The sequence below is a fragment of the Alternaria dauci genome, chromosome 7, assembly GCF_042100115.1.
Source record: "Alternaria dauci strain A2016 chromosome 7, whole genome shotgun sequence".
Lineage (NCBI taxonomy): Eukaryota > Fungi > Ascomycota > Dothideomycetes > Pleosporales > Pleosporaceae > Alternaria > Alternaria dauci.
In genome coordinates, this window is record NC_091278.1 from 2,078,354 (window position 1) to 2,098,907 (window position 20,554).

The 20,554-nt window shown below is 53.9% G+C and overlaps 8 protein-coding genes across 8 annotated transcripts; 2 read left to right on the top strand and 6 right to left on the bottom strand.

Annotated features, from left to right (window-relative positions):
- Nucleotides 1-54: 54 nt before the first annotated feature.
- On the bottom strand, nt 55-3,666 carry ACET3X_007806 (uncharacterized protein). The gene is made up of 3 exons (XM_069453992.1): nt 2,423-3,666; nt 2,010-2,370; nt 55-1,960 (listed from the first exon to the last, which is right to left on the bottom strand). Exons 1-3 carry the CDS (start codon nt 2,483-2,485, stop codon nt 162-164), a joined length of 2,223 nt encoding a protein of 740 aa, XP_069304969.1. The 5' UTR covers nt 2,486-3,666; the 3' UTR covers nt 55-161.
- Nucleotides 3,667-5,239: 1,573 nt separating this feature from the next.
- Nucleotides 5,240-7,136, top strand: ACET3X_007807 (uncharacterized protein; the record flags this gene model as incomplete). Its single annotated transcript, XM_069453993.1, has 4 exons — nt 5,240-5,393; nt 5,447-5,559; nt 5,609-6,033; nt 6,083-7,136. The coding sequence occupies 4 exons, from the start codon at nt 5,240-5,242 to the stop codon at nt 7,134-7,136; spliced, it is 1,746 nt and encodes a 581-aa protein (XP_069304970.1).
- Nucleotides 7,137-8,656: 1,520 nt separating this feature from the next.
- ACET3X_007808 (uncharacterized protein) lies at nt 8,657-9,246 on the bottom strand (the record flags this gene model as incomplete). Its single annotated transcript, XM_069453994.1, has 3 exons — nt 8,657-9,019; nt 9,077-9,130; nt 9,181-9,246. The coding sequence occupies 3 exons, from the start codon at nt 9,244-9,246 to the stop codon at nt 8,657-8,659; spliced, it is 483 nt and encodes a 160-aa protein (XP_069304971.1).
- Nucleotides 9,247-9,823: 577 nt separating this feature from the next.
- On the top strand, nt 9,824-10,405 carry ACET3X_007809 (uncharacterized protein; the record flags this gene model as incomplete). The annotated part of the gene is made up of 3 exons (XM_069453995.1): nt 9,824-9,868; nt 9,933-9,986; nt 10,076-10,405. The coding sequence occupies 3 exons, from the start codon at nt 9,824-9,826 to the stop codon at nt 10,403-10,405; spliced, it is 429 nt and encodes a 142-aa protein (XP_069304972.1).
- A 369-nt stretch (nt 10,406-10,774) lies between these two features.
- On the bottom strand, nt 10,775-12,725 carry ACET3X_007810 (uncharacterized protein; the record flags this gene model as incomplete). The annotated part of the gene is made up of 3 exons (XM_069453997.1): nt 10,775-12,008; nt 12,055-12,607; nt 12,659-12,725. 3 exons carry the CDS (start codon nt 12,723-12,725, stop codon nt 10,775-10,777), a joined length of 1,854 nt encoding a protein of 617 aa, XP_069304973.1.
- A 1,620-nt stretch (nt 12,726-14,345) lies between these two features.
- On the bottom strand, nt 14,346-15,581 carry ACET3X_007811 (uncharacterized protein; the record flags this gene model as incomplete). Its single annotated transcript, XM_069453998.1, has 3 exons — nt 14,346-14,912; nt 15,005-15,279; nt 15,383-15,581. The coding sequence occupies 3 exons, from the start codon at nt 15,579-15,581 to the stop codon at nt 14,346-14,348; spliced, it is 1,041 nt and encodes a 346-aa protein (XP_069304974.1).
- Nucleotides 15,582-15,802: 221 nt separating this feature from the next.
- ACET3X_007812 (60S ribosomal protein eL42) lies at nt 15,803-17,067 on the bottom strand. Its single transcript, XM_069453999.1, has 5 exons — nt 17,006-17,067; nt 16,425-16,500; nt 16,272-16,372; nt 16,154-16,219; nt 15,803-16,104 (listed from the first exon to the last, which is right to left on the bottom strand). Exons 1-5 carry the CDS (start codon nt 17,006-17,008, stop codon nt 16,030-16,032), a joined length of 321 nt encoding a protein of 106 aa, XP_069304975.1. The 5' UTR covers nt 17,009-17,067; the 3' UTR covers nt 15,803-16,029.
- Nucleotides 17,068-17,319: 252 nt separating this feature from the next.
- On the bottom strand, nt 17,320-19,441 carry ACET3X_007813 (uncharacterized protein; the record flags this gene model as incomplete). Its single annotated transcript, XM_069454000.1, has 2 exons — nt 17,320-17,905; nt 17,991-19,441. The coding sequence occupies 2 exons, from the start codon at nt 19,439-19,441 to the stop codon at nt 17,320-17,322; spliced, it is 2,037 nt and encodes a 678-aa protein (XP_069304976.1).
- Between the last annotated feature and the right edge of the window lie 1,113 nt (nt 19,442-20,554).

Below are 20,554 nucleotides of genomic sequence, written 5' to 3' on the forward strand. Positions count from 1 at the left end.
CATTTACATTTGTACTACATTTAAAAAACACCATGACCACGCCAACCCACCAACCCATAACCATGACCCGCTATGAAAACATTTTGTACCCAAATAGATGCCCATCATAACCCCCCATTCCCATTAAAGCCCGATACCCATACCGAAAAACGAACACACGCCTAAGTCATAGCCAACGCATGCAGATCAAAGACATCATTCCTCCAACCACCCTCATCCCAATCGTCAATCCTCTCCTCGGCCCGCCTGCCCTCTTCTTCCCACAGCTTGACGACACTACCCGGCGCATACTTGCCCGCAAACACGCCCTTCTTGTTTGCCTCAACACCCACCCTCGTGTAAAGATCCGGATCATCAGCAGGCGTAAGCCTCGTCATAACCGCCTTGACAAACGTCTTGAGATCTTCCGGATCAGAAATCCTCGTCGCCCTCAATCTCTCGCGCGCAAAGAGAAGCTCGCGATTAGCAGCGTGGATACCATCTGCGATACCCTTGGCCATCTGCTTCTCCATGACCTTGCGGACAATGGGGCGAAGCAGGGGCTTGAACAGCCAGCCGAGGAGGCTGAACTTGGATTTGCGCAGCTTGTACGTAAGCTTGTGGATATGTACACGCACCGCCTTGAGAGTGAGTATCTGTTCTAGCTTCTCCTTGCCGACTTCCACGTCGAGGTGGATGTCAATGCCGCGCTCGTCCAGCTGGAAGGACGCGATACCCTCGTCGGCGAGACGAAGAAGACCAGAGTGTGCGCGGAGGAGGAAGCCGACTTCATCAGCACGGAAAGAGAGACCGTCAATCTTGATGGTGAACTTGGATGTGGCCTTTGATGCGACGCGGAAGCGTGCCTTGCGCAGCTCAAAGTCGTTGTAGGTTTCTACCTTGAAGCGGAAGGGCAGGAAGGAGGTGTGGTTGACCGTCTTTCCGGGCTCGATGATCAGATTCTCCAAGAGCATGTCAATCTCAGGCGTGGAGACCTCGAGACGAGGAATAGGAATATACTGGATAGCCTGAACAGCCAGAGGAACGAATACGTTGATGGCGTCCTGAACCAGTTCGCCGTTGGTGGCCGAATGCATGGGCGAAAGGATGTTCCAGATCCTCATGGTTGTCTTGATCATCTTCGCAATGTCCTCGTCCTGTGTAACAGCCACAAAGGTTTGCTGAGCTTGCTCAAAGAACAAATCAACATCCTGACGGAGCGACGACTCGCTTCCAACACCCTTGGCCTTCTTCCTGAGCTCCTGGAACTTTTCGTCGACGTGATCGAAGAAGTCGGGGTCGGTAAGCAGCTTCTGGAGGGAATTGCCGACGTCGGTGAGTAGGTCTTCGAATTCAGGGTCCTTGCGGGAGTGCTCCAGGACCTTGTGGAAGGCATCCTCGAGTTTGTTCCATTCTTGTTTATCGCCAAAGGAGCTTATGAAAGTCCAGAAGTTTTTGACGGCCTTGTCCATCGCTGGGTTCGTGTCGACGTCCTCTTGGAGCGTGCCCATGGCGTCTTCAACTGTGCGAGAATATGCCATAGCATAGCGCTTCAGCAGCTTTGCCAGTACAGATACGGAGTCGTTGTAGTCCCTCTTCTGCCTCAGGTTCGTGACCGTCTTCTTCAGACGGAACAAGAGGGATTCACCCTCGTCGCCTTGCAGCTTCTCTGCTAGGCTGACGTCTGCCCGGTGAGCAACCTTGGCCACACCATTTCCAACAACCTTGGCCACCTCAGTGACTTCTCCACTCAGCTCCTCAGCGGAACGTGCAAGGTTCTCATCGGCGCCTGGCTCCTTAAGTGCCTTGTACTCTGCTGGCGAGGGCTCGATCTTCTTGGCAGCCTTCTTCGCCACATTCGACAGCGTAAAGGCAGAGTCTCTAAAAACTTCGCGACCGACAACGTTAAGGTCAGAGAGGAAGATGCGGAAGTCCGAGTTGGTGAGGAGTAGAGAGCCGACAGTCTGGAGGCTGTGGTATGCTGTCGACGCGTTAGCTGATGGTAATCGGACACGTATGTATGCACGCACCTGCAGTAGCGTCTGCCTTTGCCTTTGACCTTGTCGTGCGTCTCGCCATATCCTCCACGTCAACAGAAATCCTCGCCTTGGAAAGGTACCAAAGAAAGTCCTGGATCTGGTCTTCGCTGTTCTTGTGGTTCATCGTGTCGATGAACTGATGGAGCCATTGTTTCGTGAACTTGACCAGCAGACGACCTGAGTCGCTCAAATCGGGGTTCTCTGGATTCAGGATGTCTGCCGATAGCAAGCTGCGCAGATTGATGATGAGTTGCTCATTGGATGGCATGAACCCCATGGTGAGCGCCCTCCACATCTGGTACGAGTGGAGCTTCTGGTGCACTTCGCGCTGGAGCGTTGTGTCATCGCGATACTGTTCATGACCGTAAGCAACCGTCTTCTTGTGGTTGGATGCGTAAACATACCTGAGGCAACAGCGGCTGCTGGTCGTCGCGTTTGCGCGAGCCGAAGCATGATGAGAGTGACATTGCGGTGGTTTCTGTCACTATCTGGCCGGGCAGTGAGTAATTGAGGTTAGTAAAACGCGGAAGAGAGCTGGGGTATAGCTCACTCTGAAGCTGTTGAAGTTGTCCAAGGTTTCAAGCTCCAACGACGCGTTGGTAAGGATGACGAGGGAAGCGAGTCGCTTCGACGTCATGCCGCTCGTCGATCCGCGGCCCCACATATGCGCCAAGAGCGAATCGCCGGGTGTCATTCCCCAACCCATGGTTCGCGCATCACTCTCGAAGCACGGGGTGTGTGTGAACTCATCTTATCTGCATCCACACTGAGTTCATCAGCATACAACACATCAACTTGGTACGATTGTGTCCATATCCGCATGCGACATGGGCTAGAAGCTCTGCAATGCCGAGGCAATTCACTCTCTAGCTTCAGGCTATGTGGGTAGTCAAGAGAAGGCGCTGAAAGGCGGCCGTCAAGAGCCTCCTAAAACGGACTGGATGCACTTCGCGCAGTAGACTTGACTGTTTCAACAATTCTCAGATCACTGAAATTATCGTGAACAAGTTATCAACACACTTGGGAGTCTGTCACAGCCACGCGGAGGCCTCTCCGGATATCGCCGCGTCATAGTTGGCATTTGACGCCAACTGAAGGACATCAGTGTGCTTTAGCAAGAATCTTAGGAGATGTAAGCAGGTTTGCAGAAGAAGTCCAACATTGATAACCTCGGCTGACTGTAGCTCGCTAGCATCAATCGTAATCGCCAATCGTGGTGCTGTCACGACAGCTTTCTCACCGATTGAATGAGTGCTTGCTCTTCACGACTGCGCCTGTCGTGGACGAGTTTCGCAGGGTGCCGATGGCTGTGGACGTGTTGGCAGGCTAATGACTGAGGCTGTCGTTGTGTGTAAAACAGTGCGGTCTCGTAGTGCTGGTTCTTTGGGTCTATCGATCCTAAGAATGCAGCGAACACCGACTCCGATTCCGACGAGGCATTACAGACTGAGAGTGCCACAGACTACGACGCACGCTAGCCTGCTCGGACCACGAGGCTTCATGCAAGCGCGGGCTTCGAGATCTAAGATGTGCTATACTGACTCGCCCGCCAAGGCGTCAGAGAGACGGTGAGACTTGACAGCTGCATGGCAGTCGCAGCGCTGCGGTAAGGAGAGGCAATGAATTAATAATGGTGAATGGATCAAGAATCGATGCACGGGAATTAGTCAACGTGAGCGGAGACTTGGATGCAAAAGTCGGATGTGGGTGAGAGCACGCAATAGAGTTTGTCGTCCGTAACCACCCGTGGTGCTGTGGATTGTGGAGTCGCGTGCCCCGATGCTTGGAAGATGGAAGGAACTGGGCGCGAAGCCCCTGGGCGGCTTGCCTTACCCAAGCCATCAAGCTTTCCCCACACCACGCGGGTGATCCACCAGCTGCACATGTAAAGTCTGCGACCTCCGACGTATCGTAGGAGATGAACGTGAATTGAGTCAGATGGAATATGTCGGCCCTCGGTCCGCATCTCACGGCTACCTGTAGTCGGCGAGTAATTTTCGAGAGACCAGCCGGCCTGTCGCAGACATGGGGCCAAAGAAATCGGATGTTGCATGCGCTTCCCCTGGCACCATGCCACCAACGGTCCGTTAGCGAACAGCCAGGGGTGCACATTCTGCGTGTAAAAAAAGTTGCCCTCAGCGGCTCCGTTGTGCGGTCCAAAGACACACCGCTCATAGTGATTAGCAATTCGTCGGGTCGCAGTATTCCTCCATGGACCCGGTGCCGACGTGCGGACCCGCGAGGGCAGACGGACGTGTTGATCTGGCTCATGTCCATGGCGCTATTGAGCTGAGCAACGCATCCAAGGTATCCTTCCCATAGGGCTGTGGCGAGGGGACGGACACGAGACAACTCCCGTAAGATCACCACGATTAATAATAATTAAGCACGCTGTCACAGCGCCGCGCTGCGCATGGACTGTCACTGCGGGAATAAAATGCCTCGATGCCTGACAAGGCGTGTGTTGGGCTGGCTGTACGAACGCTGCGAAGCCGTCGTTGAACAAAAGAAAACAGCGGTAGAGACAAATATTGTTGCTGCCACGCGTTCGGGCTACTTTCCAGCTAGGGCTGCAGTGCCGGCGAAAGCGAATCTGCACAGAACGGACAGAGATTGAAGCCCATGGAAGAATCCTACGGCATTGTGTCCAGGCAGTGGGCGTTCCGATTGCTCCCGAATGATATGCACGTCCAGTCATGACCCCTGCTACCCGGTGGCTGTGGCTGTGACACGACGGACAGGGCTTGCCCCGGATTTGGCAAGAAAATACTGAAGAATTGCACTGAATGTGCTCTACGAATGCCATGATTGAGGGCAAAAGTGCAGAGGGGACAGATGAAACCTTATCGTCGTGGTATGCGGAGGAGTCGTCGCCAAGAAGAGATAGTTGGGGAAGGGGACTCGCGTAATACTCACCAACGGGCTGGTCCATGCTTCCTTTACAGGCACACTTTGACGGCGAGAACGGATCTCCTCACAGACTGACTGTTGCGGAACCCAGACCCATCCGATAGGCTGACTATTATGTAGCCCCCCAATCCTCCGTGCCCCAGGCGGGCTGTCTTCCCAATTCCTTTTCAATTGCCGACGCTGCGTTTCAGCTCATTTCAATGCAGCGATTCAGGTCGCTTATAAAAGTTACGGCTCCCGCCCAAGGCCTTCGTTCTTCAATCCAAAAGCCTCCCTTCACTCGTTGCATGGCCACTGTAGCAAACGACAACATGCCTTCTGCTATCCGCCCCAACATGGCCCGCCAACTGAGCACCACTTCCGGTGACTACGACCTGTCATACACGCCCGATGTCCGCAAGACCCTGGGCACATACGGCCTCACCCCCCCAGCCGTTGAGAGCTACGACATCCAGAGCGAGCGATGTACGTGGACATGCAAGGGAGAAGAAAAGAATGAGTCGTGTTAACGTTGCCAGGCCTCCGGCTCCTTGCCATGAAGCAGGCGCCCATTGAGAAGTTCCAGTACCTCGTCCACCTCAAGGCCACCAACCCACATCTTTTCTACCGTCTCCTCGGCGAGAACATCAAGGTACGACACGACCAAACACACTTTCCACCCACGGCCCTAACATAGCCAGGAACTCACCCCCCTCATCTACACCCCCACCGTCGGTGAAGCCTGCGTACGATGGCACGAAATCTGGACACAACCCGAGGGCATGTACCTCTCGTGGAACGACCGGGGCAACCTCCGCAAGATCCTCGACAACTGGCCACACCAGGTCGACATCACTGTCCTCACAGACGGATCTCGTATTCTCGGTCTTGGTGACCTTGGTGTCAATGGCATGGGCATTCCCGTCGGAAAGCTCGCTCTCTACACCGCCTGCGCTGGCATCAAGCCAGACAGCACCCTGCCCCTGACTCTCGATCTCGGAACCAGCAACAAGGCTCTCCGCGAAGACCCTCTCTACATGGGCTCCAGGATGCCCAAGGTCACTCCCGAGCAGGAGAGGGAATTCCTCGACGAGCTCATGGCTGCTCTCACCGACAAGTGGCCCAGGTACGTAACATCTTTTTCTATTCTGTTCAGGAAACTGATCGTGTGACAGCATCGTTATCCAATTCGAGGACTTCAAGAACCCTTTCCCCGCCCTGGAGCGCTACCAAAACCAATACGCCATGTTCAACGACGACGTCCAGGGAACAGGTGCCGTCATCGTCGGTGGATTCATCAACGCTGTCAAGGCGTCCGGTGTCCCCGCAAAGGACCACAAGGCCATCTTCCTCGGCGCTGGAAGCGCTGGTGTTGGTGTTGCTAGGCAAATTGTCGAGTACTTCATGAAGGAGGGTCTGACAGAGGACGAGGCCAAGCGCAAGTTCTGGTTCGTCGACTCCAACGGTCTCGTTACCCTGGACCGCGGTGATAAACTCGCCGAACACAAGGTCTTCTTCGCTCGCGATGACAACAACGGCCGTCAGTACCAGTCACTCAGCCGCCTCATCGACTACATACAACCCACCATCCTAATGGGTCTGTCGACTATTGGCGGTGCCTTCAACAAGGACATCCTGGAGAAGATGGCCAAGCTCAACAAATACCCCATCATCTTCCCTCTCTCCAACCCTTCAAGCAAATCCGAGTGCACATTTGAGGAGGCCGTCGTCGCTACCGAGGGACGCTGCCTTTTCGCTTCCGGCTCCCCCTTCCCCTCAATGGAGTTTGAGGGCAGATTGCTCACCCCCGGCCAAGGAAACAACATGTACGTCTTCCCTGGTATTGGACTGGGTGCCATCATCTCCAAGGCTGTCTCCGTCACACAAGACATGATCTACGCCTCTGCAGAGGCACTTTCGACTTCCCTCAACAAGCAAGAAGTTGCCGACGGCTGGTTGTACCCGGACATCCGCCGCATCCGCGAGGTCTCCGTGATTGTTGCTCGTGGTGTCATCCGTGCCGCTCAGAAGAACGGTGTTGACCGCGCTACTGAGCTCCGCGGCCTTACTGACGAGCAACTCGATGCCTACATCAAGAAGAACATGTACGACCCTTACACCGAGCCCAAGTACTTCGACAAAAATGTATCGCAGCTCGTTGCGAGCGAGAAGCTGAATGGCACTACTGTTGATGTGACTGAAGTCACCAACGGTGTCGCTCACCTCTAGAGCTCATTCGGTTCTTGAACATGCTTTCGGCGCTACGGTTCGTCCCTAATTCAAGGTGCGCCTTTCTTTGGTTCTTGTTTCGGTAACGGCCTTCAATGTAGACTGGGCACTGGGTCTCACCAAAATTACTTTTCCTTTTCTCTCGACTTGTGCTTGTGGGATGGCTGGATGGATACTCGATACCCTACTACACTTCATTCGTCCTCTCACGAGACTTGTAGTACACACTAGATACCTCCGACCTTGGTGCAGATGACTGCACTGTGGAATGAAAATGCAACATGTTATGGACAATCTTAGATCAACTCTACGTCTCCACTTTGCAACTGTGATATCGAATCATCGACCGATGGAGTTTCCGTCTCACGTCACTACTACCATGTTCTACTACCATGTTCTACTACCATGTTCTACTACCATGTTCTCAACAACAGGACTTGTTGAGAAGACCTTGTCACCGGCGTTGAACAACACCTATCATCTACCATACAAGTTCAACAATCTCTGACGCGGCCCCCCTCATTCTCCGAGAACCTGAATAACTGCTTCCATGCACAAGTGCAGCAAGACGGTCAGCTTATCACCAAAGGCCTATCTCGTGTTACCACTTGTAGAAACAGATCCCGGAATCTTCCATACGTTCCTTATCAACAGCGCCCCCAAACTATAGTAGCACAGACCCCATACCACCAGCCACAATGCCGCCCTGCCGCCCCCTCCCTCCATCCCTTCCGCTCTCATGTGCGGGAACACCCGCTGGCTGCTTTGTTACCCTTGTTTACCCCGGACCGACCCACTCCGACCGGTTCTCAACAGTTTTTTTTTTCGCCATGCACACAGTGATTGGAGCAAGCGCGCGCATGAACCGGATCGACGAGGACGACTGGTAGGGCTGCAGGCGGTTTCGAGACGGAGTCTTGGTTCAAATTGTTTTTGGTTGAGAGAGTTAATTAAGTTGACTTGTTTTACTTTTCTGGGGTTAGGTGGGATGTCTGGTGGTGTGTGATGGTGGGTAGGTGGCTAATAATTGTTATTATGGTTCTATGGGTTAGATGCATATGCTGGTTGGAATAATACTCGAGATGTTGGAGAACGCTTTTGCGGCGAGGCGGAAGAGTTGGGTGAGTTTAGATTGGCTTGTCGGTGAGTACAAGGCATGTTGTATGCGGGTGGTCGATGATTTGCCGCGGCTTTGTAGACGTGGTGGAGGGGATGGGAAGATGTGCGATGGCGGTATGCTACTTTGCTTTTATGGACTGTGAGTTTTCGGGTCGGAAGTTTAGCACGTAAACCATATCTAGGGTTTGGTTGTTTTCAATACTTGATTCGGATCCTTCGAGTATGTCCGCGATGCTCCTAAGCCATGATACCCGACGATGCAGCTAATTCAGATGCACAGAATACTCCAAGCATGCCATGAATGTATTGAGAACGCCAGACGCTAACATGTGCTGCAGAGCCCCACGATGCTCTCATCCATGCGCATACACTCGGTGCTATGACGCTGCCTCCCGAGACGTTCAGATCGATTCAGCCTCCTTCAGAGTGTCGTACTCTTTATCTTCGCTGTTTACCTCAGTCTTGACGCCAAGCTCCTGCTGATCCTCCTCAGTCTTAGGAGCAGGCTCCTTGTTCTTCTTGGGGCGACCGCGAGCCTTCTTGGGAGTAACCTCGCCAGTGTTGCCCTCGTCATCAGCCTTCGGCTTGCGCTTGCGCGGTGTAACAGCCTTCTTCGTTGGAGAGCCATCAACAGGAGAAGTGAAAGCGGCAGCGATGGGCAATCCAGCCTTCAGTGCATCAATCTCTGGCTTCAGCGCGAGTTTGGTCTTGTTGATCTTCTGGCGACATCCGTTTGCGTTGCGACCAGCGGGAACAGGAGCGGACTGCGGCACGTTAGTGGAAAGTACTTTGTACCTGAATGGTAGATAAGGGATACTTACGTTATAATCGATTTGTATGTTAGCGGAATCTAAGGCGCTGAGGAGGTAGACGAGCTTGTCACTGTTAGCATTGCAGCTGTTTGAAGATATCGCAACGAACATACGAATTCACGCTCAGTCCAACCTTGAACCTTTCCACCAGCGCCTTTGGGTGTGTTCTCGTCAGACATGGTTTGATCTTGTCGAAGAAGGTGGTGATTTGGTAGGGCTTTTCGGGTGAGAAAAGAAGAAGAGCTTTGGAAATTGCAAGGTGAGGATGGAAGGTAGAGGTGGAGGGAGAAGCAGGGTGAGAACACTCTTTATGTTGATATCCAGGATGGAAAATCTGCCAAGCGGGTGGAACTCAACCTCACCGTGAGTTCTCGGACGGCAAAGACGGCACGTGGTCCATCATGCGAAGTTCACGATGCGTGGTGAAGGTGAGCATAGGTTGCTCATGACCAACAAAACCCCAAGAAATGGAAATTTCAAATTAAATCGCTCATCAGTGATGCTGTATCTAGCGTTCTGACATTCTCGATCTGACGTATCTCATGTCTACTAATCCACACTCACCTCCACCCATTCATCTCTCGAATTCCGCACTCTGAAGCTACCACACATAAATAAACACCCCCACCTTTATCTTCCCTCCTTCTTACAGTCTTGCACCTCGCACCTCGCATCTGCCATCCTCTTGCTACTTAGCTGCCAAGCATTACACACCATAACAACAAAACAATCCAACAATTGCCCAACCACCCCACCATGTCAGGCAACGATAGCGGCAAGGGCTGGACAGACCGTCAGCGTGTACGTCCATCTCCACTTCACACATACCTGTTCCCGTTTGACTGCTGACAAAAGACACATGTAGCTCGCATATTACTTCAACCTTGTCGACTACTCCAACGTCAAGCTAGACTATGCTGTACGTATAACTCCTCCTCTTTCTGCTCCCACTCTTCCCCCTCTTTATCCATGATTGTCTTCCATCACCCAGCTAACCCATTAATCCAGAATGCTCCTCGCCCTGACGGCAAAACCGTCGGCGCATGCCGCATCATGGTCGATCGCCTCAAGGGCACTTTGAAGACTGAGCTTGCAGCGCTCCGTGGTGTCGACGAGGCTGATGCAACTGGTGGGACTCCGAAGAAGACTCCGATTCCGCGCAAGCGCAAGGCCAAGGGCGATGCTGAGGAGGGAGAAACAAACGTCAAGACTCCAGCGAAGCGCAGTCGTAAGAAGAAGGAGGCTGAGAAGGAGCTTACCAACGAAGAGATTGGAGGCGGTGATTTCGATGACGAGACGATTGCCGTTAAGCCCGAGCTCACAGAGGATGAGGTCTGAGCAGGTGCGAGAGACAACTGAGTTTGATGGCGTCGTCGCATTCGCGAGGATGTACCTAATGCAGTCGCTGAATCTCGCCGAGCTATGTGGTCGACACAGTTACATACCTAGGTAGTCTGATGGGCATTCACGAGCGAAACATCTTCTCCTTTCATGTACGTATGAAGAAGACGGGATGCGAAATGGGACAACATCATGAAGAACATGTCGAAGTATGAAAAACTCCAATAGTCATTAAACAGAGCAAATGGAAAAAACTTCGAATGGGTATCTCAACTATACATCTTTCAACATGCATCCTTTTCAGCCGTTTCAGAATCATGACTTTCGCACACACACACACACTCTCTCTGTGTCTTTCTCTCTCCATCACCTCGAATAATCCGGTTTCGTAGCCTTATTAACAATAGGCGGCGGCCCATCCGTATCCGGATACGGCAACGGCGCACCAGGCGGCGGACTCGCAAAACTACTCCCGGCCGGCGGACTCGTCCTTAAGCCGCCAGGAGACAGTGGCTGCAGCGGCGGCGGCGGACCATAACCCTCCTGCAACGGCGTCTTTGGCGGTCTCGGCGGCGCATTACTCAACCTGTCGTCCCAGCTCGTGGCGCTACTCATCCAAGAAACCGGCCTCCCGGCTTGAAACTGCTCCTCTGAGCGCCGTCCTGGAGCTACGAGTTCGCCCGAGTGACGCGGTGGGAGGTCGGAGAAGCCATCTGTACTCACTGATTGCGGATACTCATCGCTACTCGACACAACGAGGAACTTGTCATTATCGCTCGGCCGTCTTGGTTCGGCTGCGGGCCGAAACGCAGGATGTATGTTCGTGTAGTATTCTGGTGCAAGCTCCTCGGCTGGCAGTTCGACGGCCATGGGCGCGGGGTCTGGGACGGTGGGGAGGGGTTTGTTGGGTGCCTGGGCGCCTGGGGAGAAAGGAGATTCGCCTTTGGCTGCGCGCTCCCAGCGAACTTTTGCGAAATGGATCCTAGCGATTTTGGCAGCGGCATCGAGGGTGATGGATTGGACGCTCTTCTCTGCGAGGTACATGCGTGTGTTTGTGCTAATCTCGGCGAGGGCGTTCCACTCGTTCATTCCAAACTCGCCGACACCCACGTTGACGTTCAAACGATAGTAGTTCTCCGGGTTGACATGTCGTTTCGCAAGGTGGTCCTTCATTTCCTTGTGTGTCTTCTCACAGTCTTCAATCTTCTGAATGAGCCTGCGGCGGGCTTCTGCAAAGTCGCCGATGCCGCCTGACACAAAGCCTTCCCACCAGAGATGTTGCTGTGCGTTTGTGCCTTCGGGTCGCTTTCCCGTCCCTATGCTTACAAAGACGCCGACTTCGCGGCCGGGCCATTCGTTGCAGACAGCTTCGTCGAGGGCCATGGGGGCTGGGTTGTATTTGCCGGAACCTTCGTCGAGGAAGACGGATTGGCCGATTTGGATGGGCTTGAATGCCAGGGCAGTCGCGGATGTGGCTCGGCCGGCTTGCCATATCGTGGCGTTGGGTTCGATAGCGGGTTCTTTGCGGGAATCGTAGGAGCGGAGCAGGATCTGACCGGCGCCAGATTTCCGTGTGCCTTTGTAGACAGCTGTGACGGCGCTGTGCGGGTTAGCGGACTGGAATACTAGTCGTGTGAAGCACTCACGTCTTGGTGCGCTCTTCTCGGTTGTCGTATAGCAGGGCGTGGGGATTCCCCCACTTCATAGCGGCTATGCGCATGTTCACCGGCGTCATGCCAATCTGGCTGTAGTTGCTGGCATTACTAGCGCTCCTCTGCATACGGCCCGAAATAGCGCTGCCCGGGGTCATGGGCGGTGCGTCCTGCCCGTTGTGGTTGTCGTTGCCCTCGTCGTCGTAGATGGTGTGTTCGCGCACGCACTGCATGATGGCCTCCTCTAGCTTGGACGCCTTGAACAGCGTAGATCGATAGGGTATGCCAGCAAACGTCTTGTCAGTCTCGAACACCCTTCTCGTCATGCGCACGTAGACGTCTTTGCACGTCTCCACGTCCATTCTCAGCCTGCCCAGCATAATGGCAATCAGGCCTCCGGTGCCCGTTCCTACAATGAGATCGAAGTGCGCGCATGGCTTGGGTACCTCGTGCCGCTTTGGGGCTCGGCCTTCGGTCTCGACAAAAGTTCGGTGCATCAATTCTTGAAGGATGATCAGCATCGAGTACCCTCGCACGCCTCCGCCGTCTGTCACACGGGTTAGCACCGGCCGTACTGGAGCGTTGCATCACAACATACCTAGCGACAGAATGCGCAACGGCGGGCCTTTGGTCGTGTCCTTCCGGCGCACCCCGTTGAGTGCCATTTTCCGGACGGTATGCGCGGGGTGTGTTGGCGGTCACAGGCTATGGGCGCTTCTGCCTGGCAAGGCACGTATCCGTCTCCACTGCGCTGTGTGTGTGTGGAGAGAGAGAGAGAGTAAGGCCGTCGGGTCCGCTGGTTCCCACTGTGTCAGGCGGCTGGCTGGCGTGAGGTGATTATGCGGCTGAGGAAATGTCTGGAATCGTCGTGTTGGCCGTGTGTACTAAGCAGTGAAGCGTGGCTGAGAGGAGTCCAAGCCTGGGCGCGCGCGCTCGAAAGCGCTCAAAGATGGCGTTGTGAGGTCGGTTGCTCGGTGCGCGGGCAAGAGGGCCTAGGGTGCGTGCACAGGAGAGACAGGTAATGGGTAAGAAGAGTTCACGTGGAGGAGCTGGGAAGATTCTTGACTCTGGCAGCCCAAGTTGCTTCACAGCGTCGTCACTCGTCATTCGTCACTCGCCAAGCACCAGCCTTGACCCCAACTGCACCGCCACCTCGGCTCCGCTCCTCAGCCCATCAAAACCTGGTTTATCCTGGCACGCCGCACGCCGTCAGAGCCCAAACATGTGCCCTCTCTGCCGGTTTTGCGACAAGAGATCTTCGTGCCCTTGCAGCGGCAGTCCCATGGCCCGCCTGCTAGAAGGAACCTGCCTCCACAGCTTCGACGCCAACGCCTGACTGTCCAATCGCGAACCCTCCGGTCCTGCTTCGGATGGCAATCCTGCCATGGTACGTCGCCTTCTCCGATCGAATAACGATGCGAACTGCATTCTGATCGCGATGGGAGAAAATGCCTCGCTTGGTCATGATGGATGTATTATGCCCATTCGTTAGCAACTCGCCGACGTGCTGCAACACCAACCTGGTACATCGACTCCATCGCAAACCTGTAGCATGATATCGTACGATGCTTCGGGACGTCTTTATTACGGTTTCACGTGACTCAAAGAGAGTCTGATGTCAATATAGCCATTAACAGCATTGTAGGTGTCTAGTTTGCTCCCCTACATACCGTCAATGAGAGCCAAGTTCTACTTGTCTTTGTTGACAATCGACATGCTGGACTGTCGTTCTAATTCAGCTCATGGTAACTCTACTTCCGATGCTGCATACGTCTATGCGATGATCCGCGGCCTGGGGTTCAGAAACCTATTCTCCTTTGCCCCAACCAGGCACTGTCGATTGTATGACGGGCAGAGGTGGAGGCAGAATTACTCAGACGATCCAGATCACTCTGTGCATCTGGCGGATCTACAAGCCAAAAATTTGACATACTGTCCTACCGTCCGTCAAGGCACGCAGATGCGCATCACCGACAAGAAAGTAGATTGGGTGTGGAAGGAGCTGGTTCAATGTTCTCAATTGAAGGAGAATCACTACAGGTGATTGTCCAACCAAGGCAGACTCCAGTATTCTCACTCCCCTGACCATACTGCTAGAAGAAGCTACAAACGCATTTCAACGAAATGATACACATCTTTCTTTATCACGACTTTCTTCCATGTTCGTACTGTGATTCTTGATCATGCTACACATCCTCTATGGATAGCGAGACGCCACGACACCCTGCCACCACCATCTACATGACTCCCAGAGTCGTAACACCACCCAACCACCAAAGTACATTCTACTTCTTCCCAGGCACCTCAACCAACCCCCTCTGCTCCTTGATCCTCCACTGAATCGCCTTTGCAAGCTGATATAGCACTTCCAACGTCGGCATACCCACGCCCGCATCCTTGCCCGCTCTCAACGGCTCCCCCAGCAAATTCTCATACTCGAGAAAATTGCCCTTTTCCAAGTCCTGCTGCATACTCGGCTTCAACCAGCTCTCTAGCGGATCAACATGGATCGTCTCCTCGATAACCCCTTCATCCAATTCCACGCCACAAACTGCTTTCGCCGCGGCAACGATTTCGCGCATGGCGGGTCGCACGAGGCCGTCTAGTGCGCCGTCTGCTAATCGCAGACGCCCGTCGTCTAGTCCTGTAATCGCGCAGATGGGATTCAGACAGGCGTTGAAAACCAACTTCTTCCACCGGTCGTGCAGGACGTTGGGTGAGTATGTGCATTTCGTTTTGCCACCCGCAGAATACAAGTGCACGAATTCCTCGGCGCGGCGCTCAGGTACAGCGGGGTTGATGTTTGATGTGGGAAAGGCGCCGATGAGCAGTTTGTCACCTTCATCTTGGACCTAGAAAGGGGTGGGATGGCGCGCAGTCAGTAAACACACACACATCAACCTTCCAGACTCTCCGAAATACAAAGACAGGAACGAATACTAACAATAGTACCAGGCACCGTCTCCGCGCTCCCTATCATGGAAATACCACTCAAGATGCAAATATTAGGATGAGGACGCAAAAACGGTTTCTCAATATTCAATCCGTTTTGCAAGAGTATCAACGTCGTCTTACTCGCGTTGCTGCCCGTGGGGAGCGCAGGACTGATCAGATCGACGGCCGAGGGAGCAATATCCGGTATATTCTTCGTGCAAAGCATCACGTAGTCGAATGGCTGCTCGATACCCTCGCGCACGAGATCGGGGATACTATTGCGGACTTTTTTTTTTGTTTAACATGTTAGCACCCAATTACATCCACACATAATTCGATATTGATCCCTAGGCCATCCGAGTTTAAAAGAGAGAGGTCACCAACGTACCGACGCTAGGTCTCCATCCATTTAGATTTCCATGATCACAGCTGGAAATCGTGTATCCGTGGTCCTTGACGACGTTGTAGTTGGAGCGTAGGACAAGCGTTACCGTTGCGAGGCCACCGACTTCGAGGTTGACGGCTGCGATGGCACCGACGGCGCCACCGCCAACAATTAGCACACTCTTCTTGTTAGAATCAGCCATGGCGTAGAGTTTTTTTGGAAGATGGTCAACTCACGTTACATGCAGTACAAGTGGCGTCTATGGCGTCGACAAAGATAGGGCGCGACTGACGCGTTAGTGGGGGTGGAGGGGCAACTACGACCTGGAAACATGATTCCGTCGGAATCGAGCCGCGTCGTACCTGCTGCATCTGGAAATCATCACATGTCCGTCACGGCTTGAATCAAAAAAACACATGTTTTGCGGTCCCTTCAATCGAGCTCCATTTGATGCATATGTAGGTTACAGTCCGTAAATTCGTGGCTGGTGACCCTTTGTCGCCAAATCTTCCACCGCCTAACACGCCTTCATTTCCTTATCGCACTGATGGTTTGATGCATTGCTTGAGTCGAAGGTAGAGCCGTTCCATTCCATCCGCCCGAAGACTACGCCGAGAGCCCAGCAAAAGAGAGAGAAAGAAGATGCACGCTTAGAAGACGAGAGCGGCACCCTTGGTCTTCTTGTCACCACCAAGCTCAAAGTGCTTGCATCGCTTGAGGGCGAGCTGCAGTGTGTTAGCAAGTGCGGGCTGGTTGGAGGTGAATGCAGCATACCTGTGCCTTGGTCTTGCACTGTGTGCACTCTAGACGGAGAACGACCTTCTTGGTGGTCTTCGCTCTCTGTCTGGGTATTAGTAACCCATTTCTCCGTCTCGGACGCGTGCGATCATACCTTGTGGAAGACGGGCTTGGTCTGACCTCCGTAACCGGATTGCTTGCGGTCATAACGACGCTTACCCTGCGCGAACAGCGAAGCCTTTCCAGCCTTGTACTCTACACAGTCTCAGTATACGGGCGTGCGAATGCGTGGACAGGCATCACGTACGGGTGACCTTATGCTGGGTGTGCTTCTTGCAGTCCTTGCCCTTGCAGTAGGTTCGGCGGGTCTTGGGAACGTTGACCTGGGGGAGGAAGTCAGCGTCCGCGTTCAATGCATTGAAGCTCCCCATTTCCTCTGATGGCGACGAATGCGAGATGAGCGAGCGAAAAGATGACGACGACGACGACGACGAGTCGTTAGCGCGAGGCTGCAATCGTGTGGATCCTGTGAGAATAATGCCGCCATGGATTATACAAGCGCAATCTAGCGCCCTTGCAGTTCGTTCGTGGTGCGGCGCAAGACATGTGAACGCGTGATGGCGTACTCAAAGAGTCGCCGCTCTCCCACTGCAAGGCTCTCGCGTCTCCCTCGAGCCAGCAACGAGGGACATCATCCATCCCAGCTCTCTCAGCATCGGATAACCCCCGCCGTATCTCGTTCCGATAAGGTATCGTCGGCACAATGTCGTGGGGTTGGGTTTCGCCTCGCCATCGTCATCGATTCGTGAATTCGTTTACTCGTCGCTCGTCGCACGTCGCACTTGTCGTGTCCTTCGCAATATTCCCGGCAGCAGAGATATCACTCACCATTTTGACGGATTTTGCTCTGTGGTTAGTATGAGCGAAAAGTTGGCGGTGTTGCTGGAGGTGTTGTGGTCGCTGCGCCGATATTGCTAGCGTTGTGTGGGCTTCGGCTAGGTTAGTAAGCCGGTATGTGCGCCACACCAGCCACAGCCAAGACAATGGAGAGGCACATGGATGACTGCGAGTCCCTCGTCATCATGAGTTGAACTGGTAAGAATTCATTGTGGTATCATGCGTGCTAAATAAAATGTAGATCCCTCACCGTACCATGTCTAATTATGGACCTGGTGGAACAAATGAAAGCTCAAATGTAAAGTCTAGTAAACCGGATGTCCTTCTTCCCACTTCTGTACCTCCTTTGTGTCCCGAGACGCAGATGGAGGGCTGCTGCCCATGCCAAGACTGAACCTGCTACTCGCACTTTTCGCAGGTGTTCTTCCATCGTCGATCCGCTTCACAGGACCGACCCATTCCCACATGCGAGCAACGTCGCCGCTAGCTGTCGTTCGGACACCTGCGCGAATGTTGCTGTTCTTTTCAACCTTTGCTTGTACCCTCGTCCACAGCTTTTGTCGACGCTTTGCGTTGAACTCAGTCCTCAAGACGTCGTCTCGCAGTTGTGTCATACTGATGCCCTTTTCAGCGCCCGGGTCGTAGTAGCTCAACGCGGCTTGGTCCTGAAGTCGATCATAAGCGTCGCTTGCTAGCTGCTTGGCCCGGACTTCCATCGCCCGGCTACTGGTATATGCGTACTTTCCGTATGAGCCAGTGGCCACGAGGAAGAGTATTGTTACAATTTGGAGAAGATGTCGTTCAAAGGATTGTCGGAGGGATCTTCGGACGCTGCAGGAGAGGGAGAGCTTGGCGAGGGAGGTGGATGCGAGACGTCGTGCGCCTGTTGTTCTGTGTACAAGGAAGAGTGACTGATTAGTACAATTCCACGTCAGAAATGCTGTACAAGTGATGGGACCGGCAAGGAAGTACTTACCCATCAGTGCTTTGAACTATTTCCTCCCGCAGGACCAGCTCAGGAAAGGCTCTATCGAAGAGCTCACTGAACTCCTGGTCTGTCAAGCTCTTGCTCTTCTGAGATGCCATCTGCTGCTTCAAATCTACCTCGCTCACTTCGGGGCTTTCCACTGGGTTTCCTGCTGCATCAGGCTCTCCACACTCGTATTGGGCCTTGCGTTGGCGAAGGATCTCTGTTGCCTTGTTCGCAATACCGTTCACTTTGCGTGTCTTCTCACTGTCCGGTTCGCAGGTCGGTGGCAAAGGAACCAGGCCACCGAGGGAGAGCGGATGATCCTTCATGATGAAATCGGGATCGCACCTGAGAGTCAATCCGCGGAAGCACTGCGCGTGTGGCGGACAAGGCTCACACTGTGGGAGGATCTGATCCGCCCAGCTAGGTATCTCCACACCAGCAAGTCCGGTGGCATCCCGTCCAATGCCGCAGAAGCCAACCTCGATCTTCTCCTGCCGCCATACGCCAGCGAAGGCGGCTGATGCTGTGAGCAGAAGAGTGCCGGCCATTGCTTTGATTGTTCCAGTTTTCTTGCCCTTCTGCCTGCGTCTCCGGGGAGGCAGAATGTCCACTTCACCAGCCTTTGCCCGCTCGCGCACTAGATCAAGCTGCTCCTCTGGGGTGAACTCTTCGCCGGCATCTGCGAGATCGTCTTCCTGCTGCTTCACACGCGGGTCCGCCACGTCGAATGTTCCCCGAGTAGGCACCACAACACCGTCGTCCTGTTGCTCAGTCTTGGGTTGAAAGGTCCTCCGGCGATGCACGTCGCTCTTGCGCCTCTCCTGAGCATATCCTGTAGTCCGCCTACGTCGGTCGCGTGATGTCGTGTCTGGCACTGCAGGAGAGCTCCCGCTCTGAAAGGGGTTCTCCTGGGTGAAGGGGCTGGCAGCATCGTTGCGATGCCACGCCTCCGGCTCGGGCGTAGGCTCCTTCGGCGCTGGAGTGACGCTTTTTCGTGTGCGTCTGGCCGCGGGTCGCTCATCCACGTCAGGCTCAAGCGCCCTGCTGTGTTTGGCGGGTATAGCCCGCGAGGGTGTCTTGGCGCGCTGTGCCGCTACATCTGCTTCCTCTGTCGGTTCGCGCGTTGTCCGTCGGGTTGTGCGTCGTGCCGTCGCAGGTGTAGGCACTACCAGCGTCTCGTCTTCGGCCTCATCTGTCTCTACTGTGCTGGCTGAACTCGAGGGAACATCCACGATGCCCCGCGTCGATCGCTTTGTGCGTGCCTGCGCCCTTTGGACTTGCGATTTCTGAGGCAGCACGAGGTCGACGAACATGCCCACTAGAGCGGGCTTCTTTGCTGACGAAGGATATTGAACGCCATGTCGGAGGAGGATGCTCCTCAGTTCCGGGACCGTTATCTTGTTTGGATCCACGCCATCTTCGTAATACCAGTATTCTCCCCGCGCATCAGCCATCTCGATGGTGTGGAGGGGTCAGTCGAGGTGAGTCTACGAGCCAGCGGGGGTTGCGACTGGGGCAGTTGTAGGGCAGACGTGAGACGGGCGTGGGCTGGCTCGTGTGATCGCTGCGATGAGCGATAGGTCGAGTTGGAAAGTCTGCGCAGCTTGTTTGTGATGTCACCGAGGCAACTGCGGGCCCGTGCGCCGGATTTGTCTTCTTTCATCTGGCCTCTTTCATTCGCTCCCAGTCACACCTCTGCAATGATGATCCGAAAAATAGAATGAAACCAAATTTCATTGTTACCGAGTTTATGAGGAGAGTCGACTCTATCCATTCTGTCCATTCTAGTTCCTCGTAACCCTGATCTGCCATGCGGTACGACGCAAACAGACGAACTTCCATTGCCAACGGGAAAACAGAAGCAACATTGCCGTGCCCTTGGAAAGACCAGAGCTGATGCGTGGATATGGTAACCCGCTACACTGGACATCTAGCATATCTTACATATCTTCGCATCCGTCATTATACTGTGCACAACCTCTTCAGACTCCCTCTTCTATCCAGCGCCTCAGTAATGTTGCCCACAATTGCAATGTCAGAGCCCATTCGCCCGAGGGAGGTGAGCTTAACACGACCGACCGCGGCTGGGTGACGATGTCTGGGTTAGGGAAAAACCTAACCCTTTCCCACAGTTTCTGCGTCTCCAGCGGTGCTTGTCTCAAAGCCTGGAAAACGGGCGACTTTCCTGCTCGGCTCACTAGGCGTTCCCGACCTTCCTTGATCACTGGTACTAATGCTGGCAATGTCGGCCACATGTGCTCCAGATCCTCGTCGCGTATGACGCTAGACACCAAGATGCCACGAATGATAATGTAGAGGTCAAGAAACTTGTCGTCTTTCTTTCCGTTGAGCAGTGTCGCTCTGCAGAAACAGTGCATATTGTACTTGACTCGTAGCGCTGGGTTGTCTCTCAAGACGTCGGCCAAGTGGACCATTGTGCTCGCCATCTCTTTTAGTTCCAGCCAAGGTGCGTTTTCCACGGGTGGAACTTGATTCGATAGTGTTAAACTTGTAATCCACGAAATTCTTCTGGGTCCCAGCGAGCGAGTTATGTCCAGCAACATTCT

Coding starts and splice junctions, on each gene's coding strand:
- ACET3X_007806 (XM_069453992.1), bottom strand. CDS start 2,485: ATGTCACTCTCATCATGCTTCGGCTCGCGCAAACGCGACGACCAGCAG. Junction 2,371..2,422: donor AGCAGCCGCTGTTGCCTCAG/GTATGTTTACGC, acceptor GGTCATGAACAG/TATCGCGATGACACAACGCT. Junction 1,961..2,009: donor AAAGGCAGACGCTACTGCAG/GTGCGTGCATAC, acceptor ACGCGTCGACAG/CATACCACAGCCTCCAGACT.
- ACET3X_007812 (XM_069453999.1), bottom strand. Junction 16,373..16,424: donor CACCCAGCATAAGGTCACCC/GTACGTGATGCC, acceptor GAGACTGTGTAG/AGTACAAGGCTGGAAAGGCT. Junction 16,220..16,271: donor CCAAGCCCGTCTTCCACAAG/GTATGATCGCAC, acceptor ATACCCAGACAG/AGAGCGAAGACCACCAAGAA.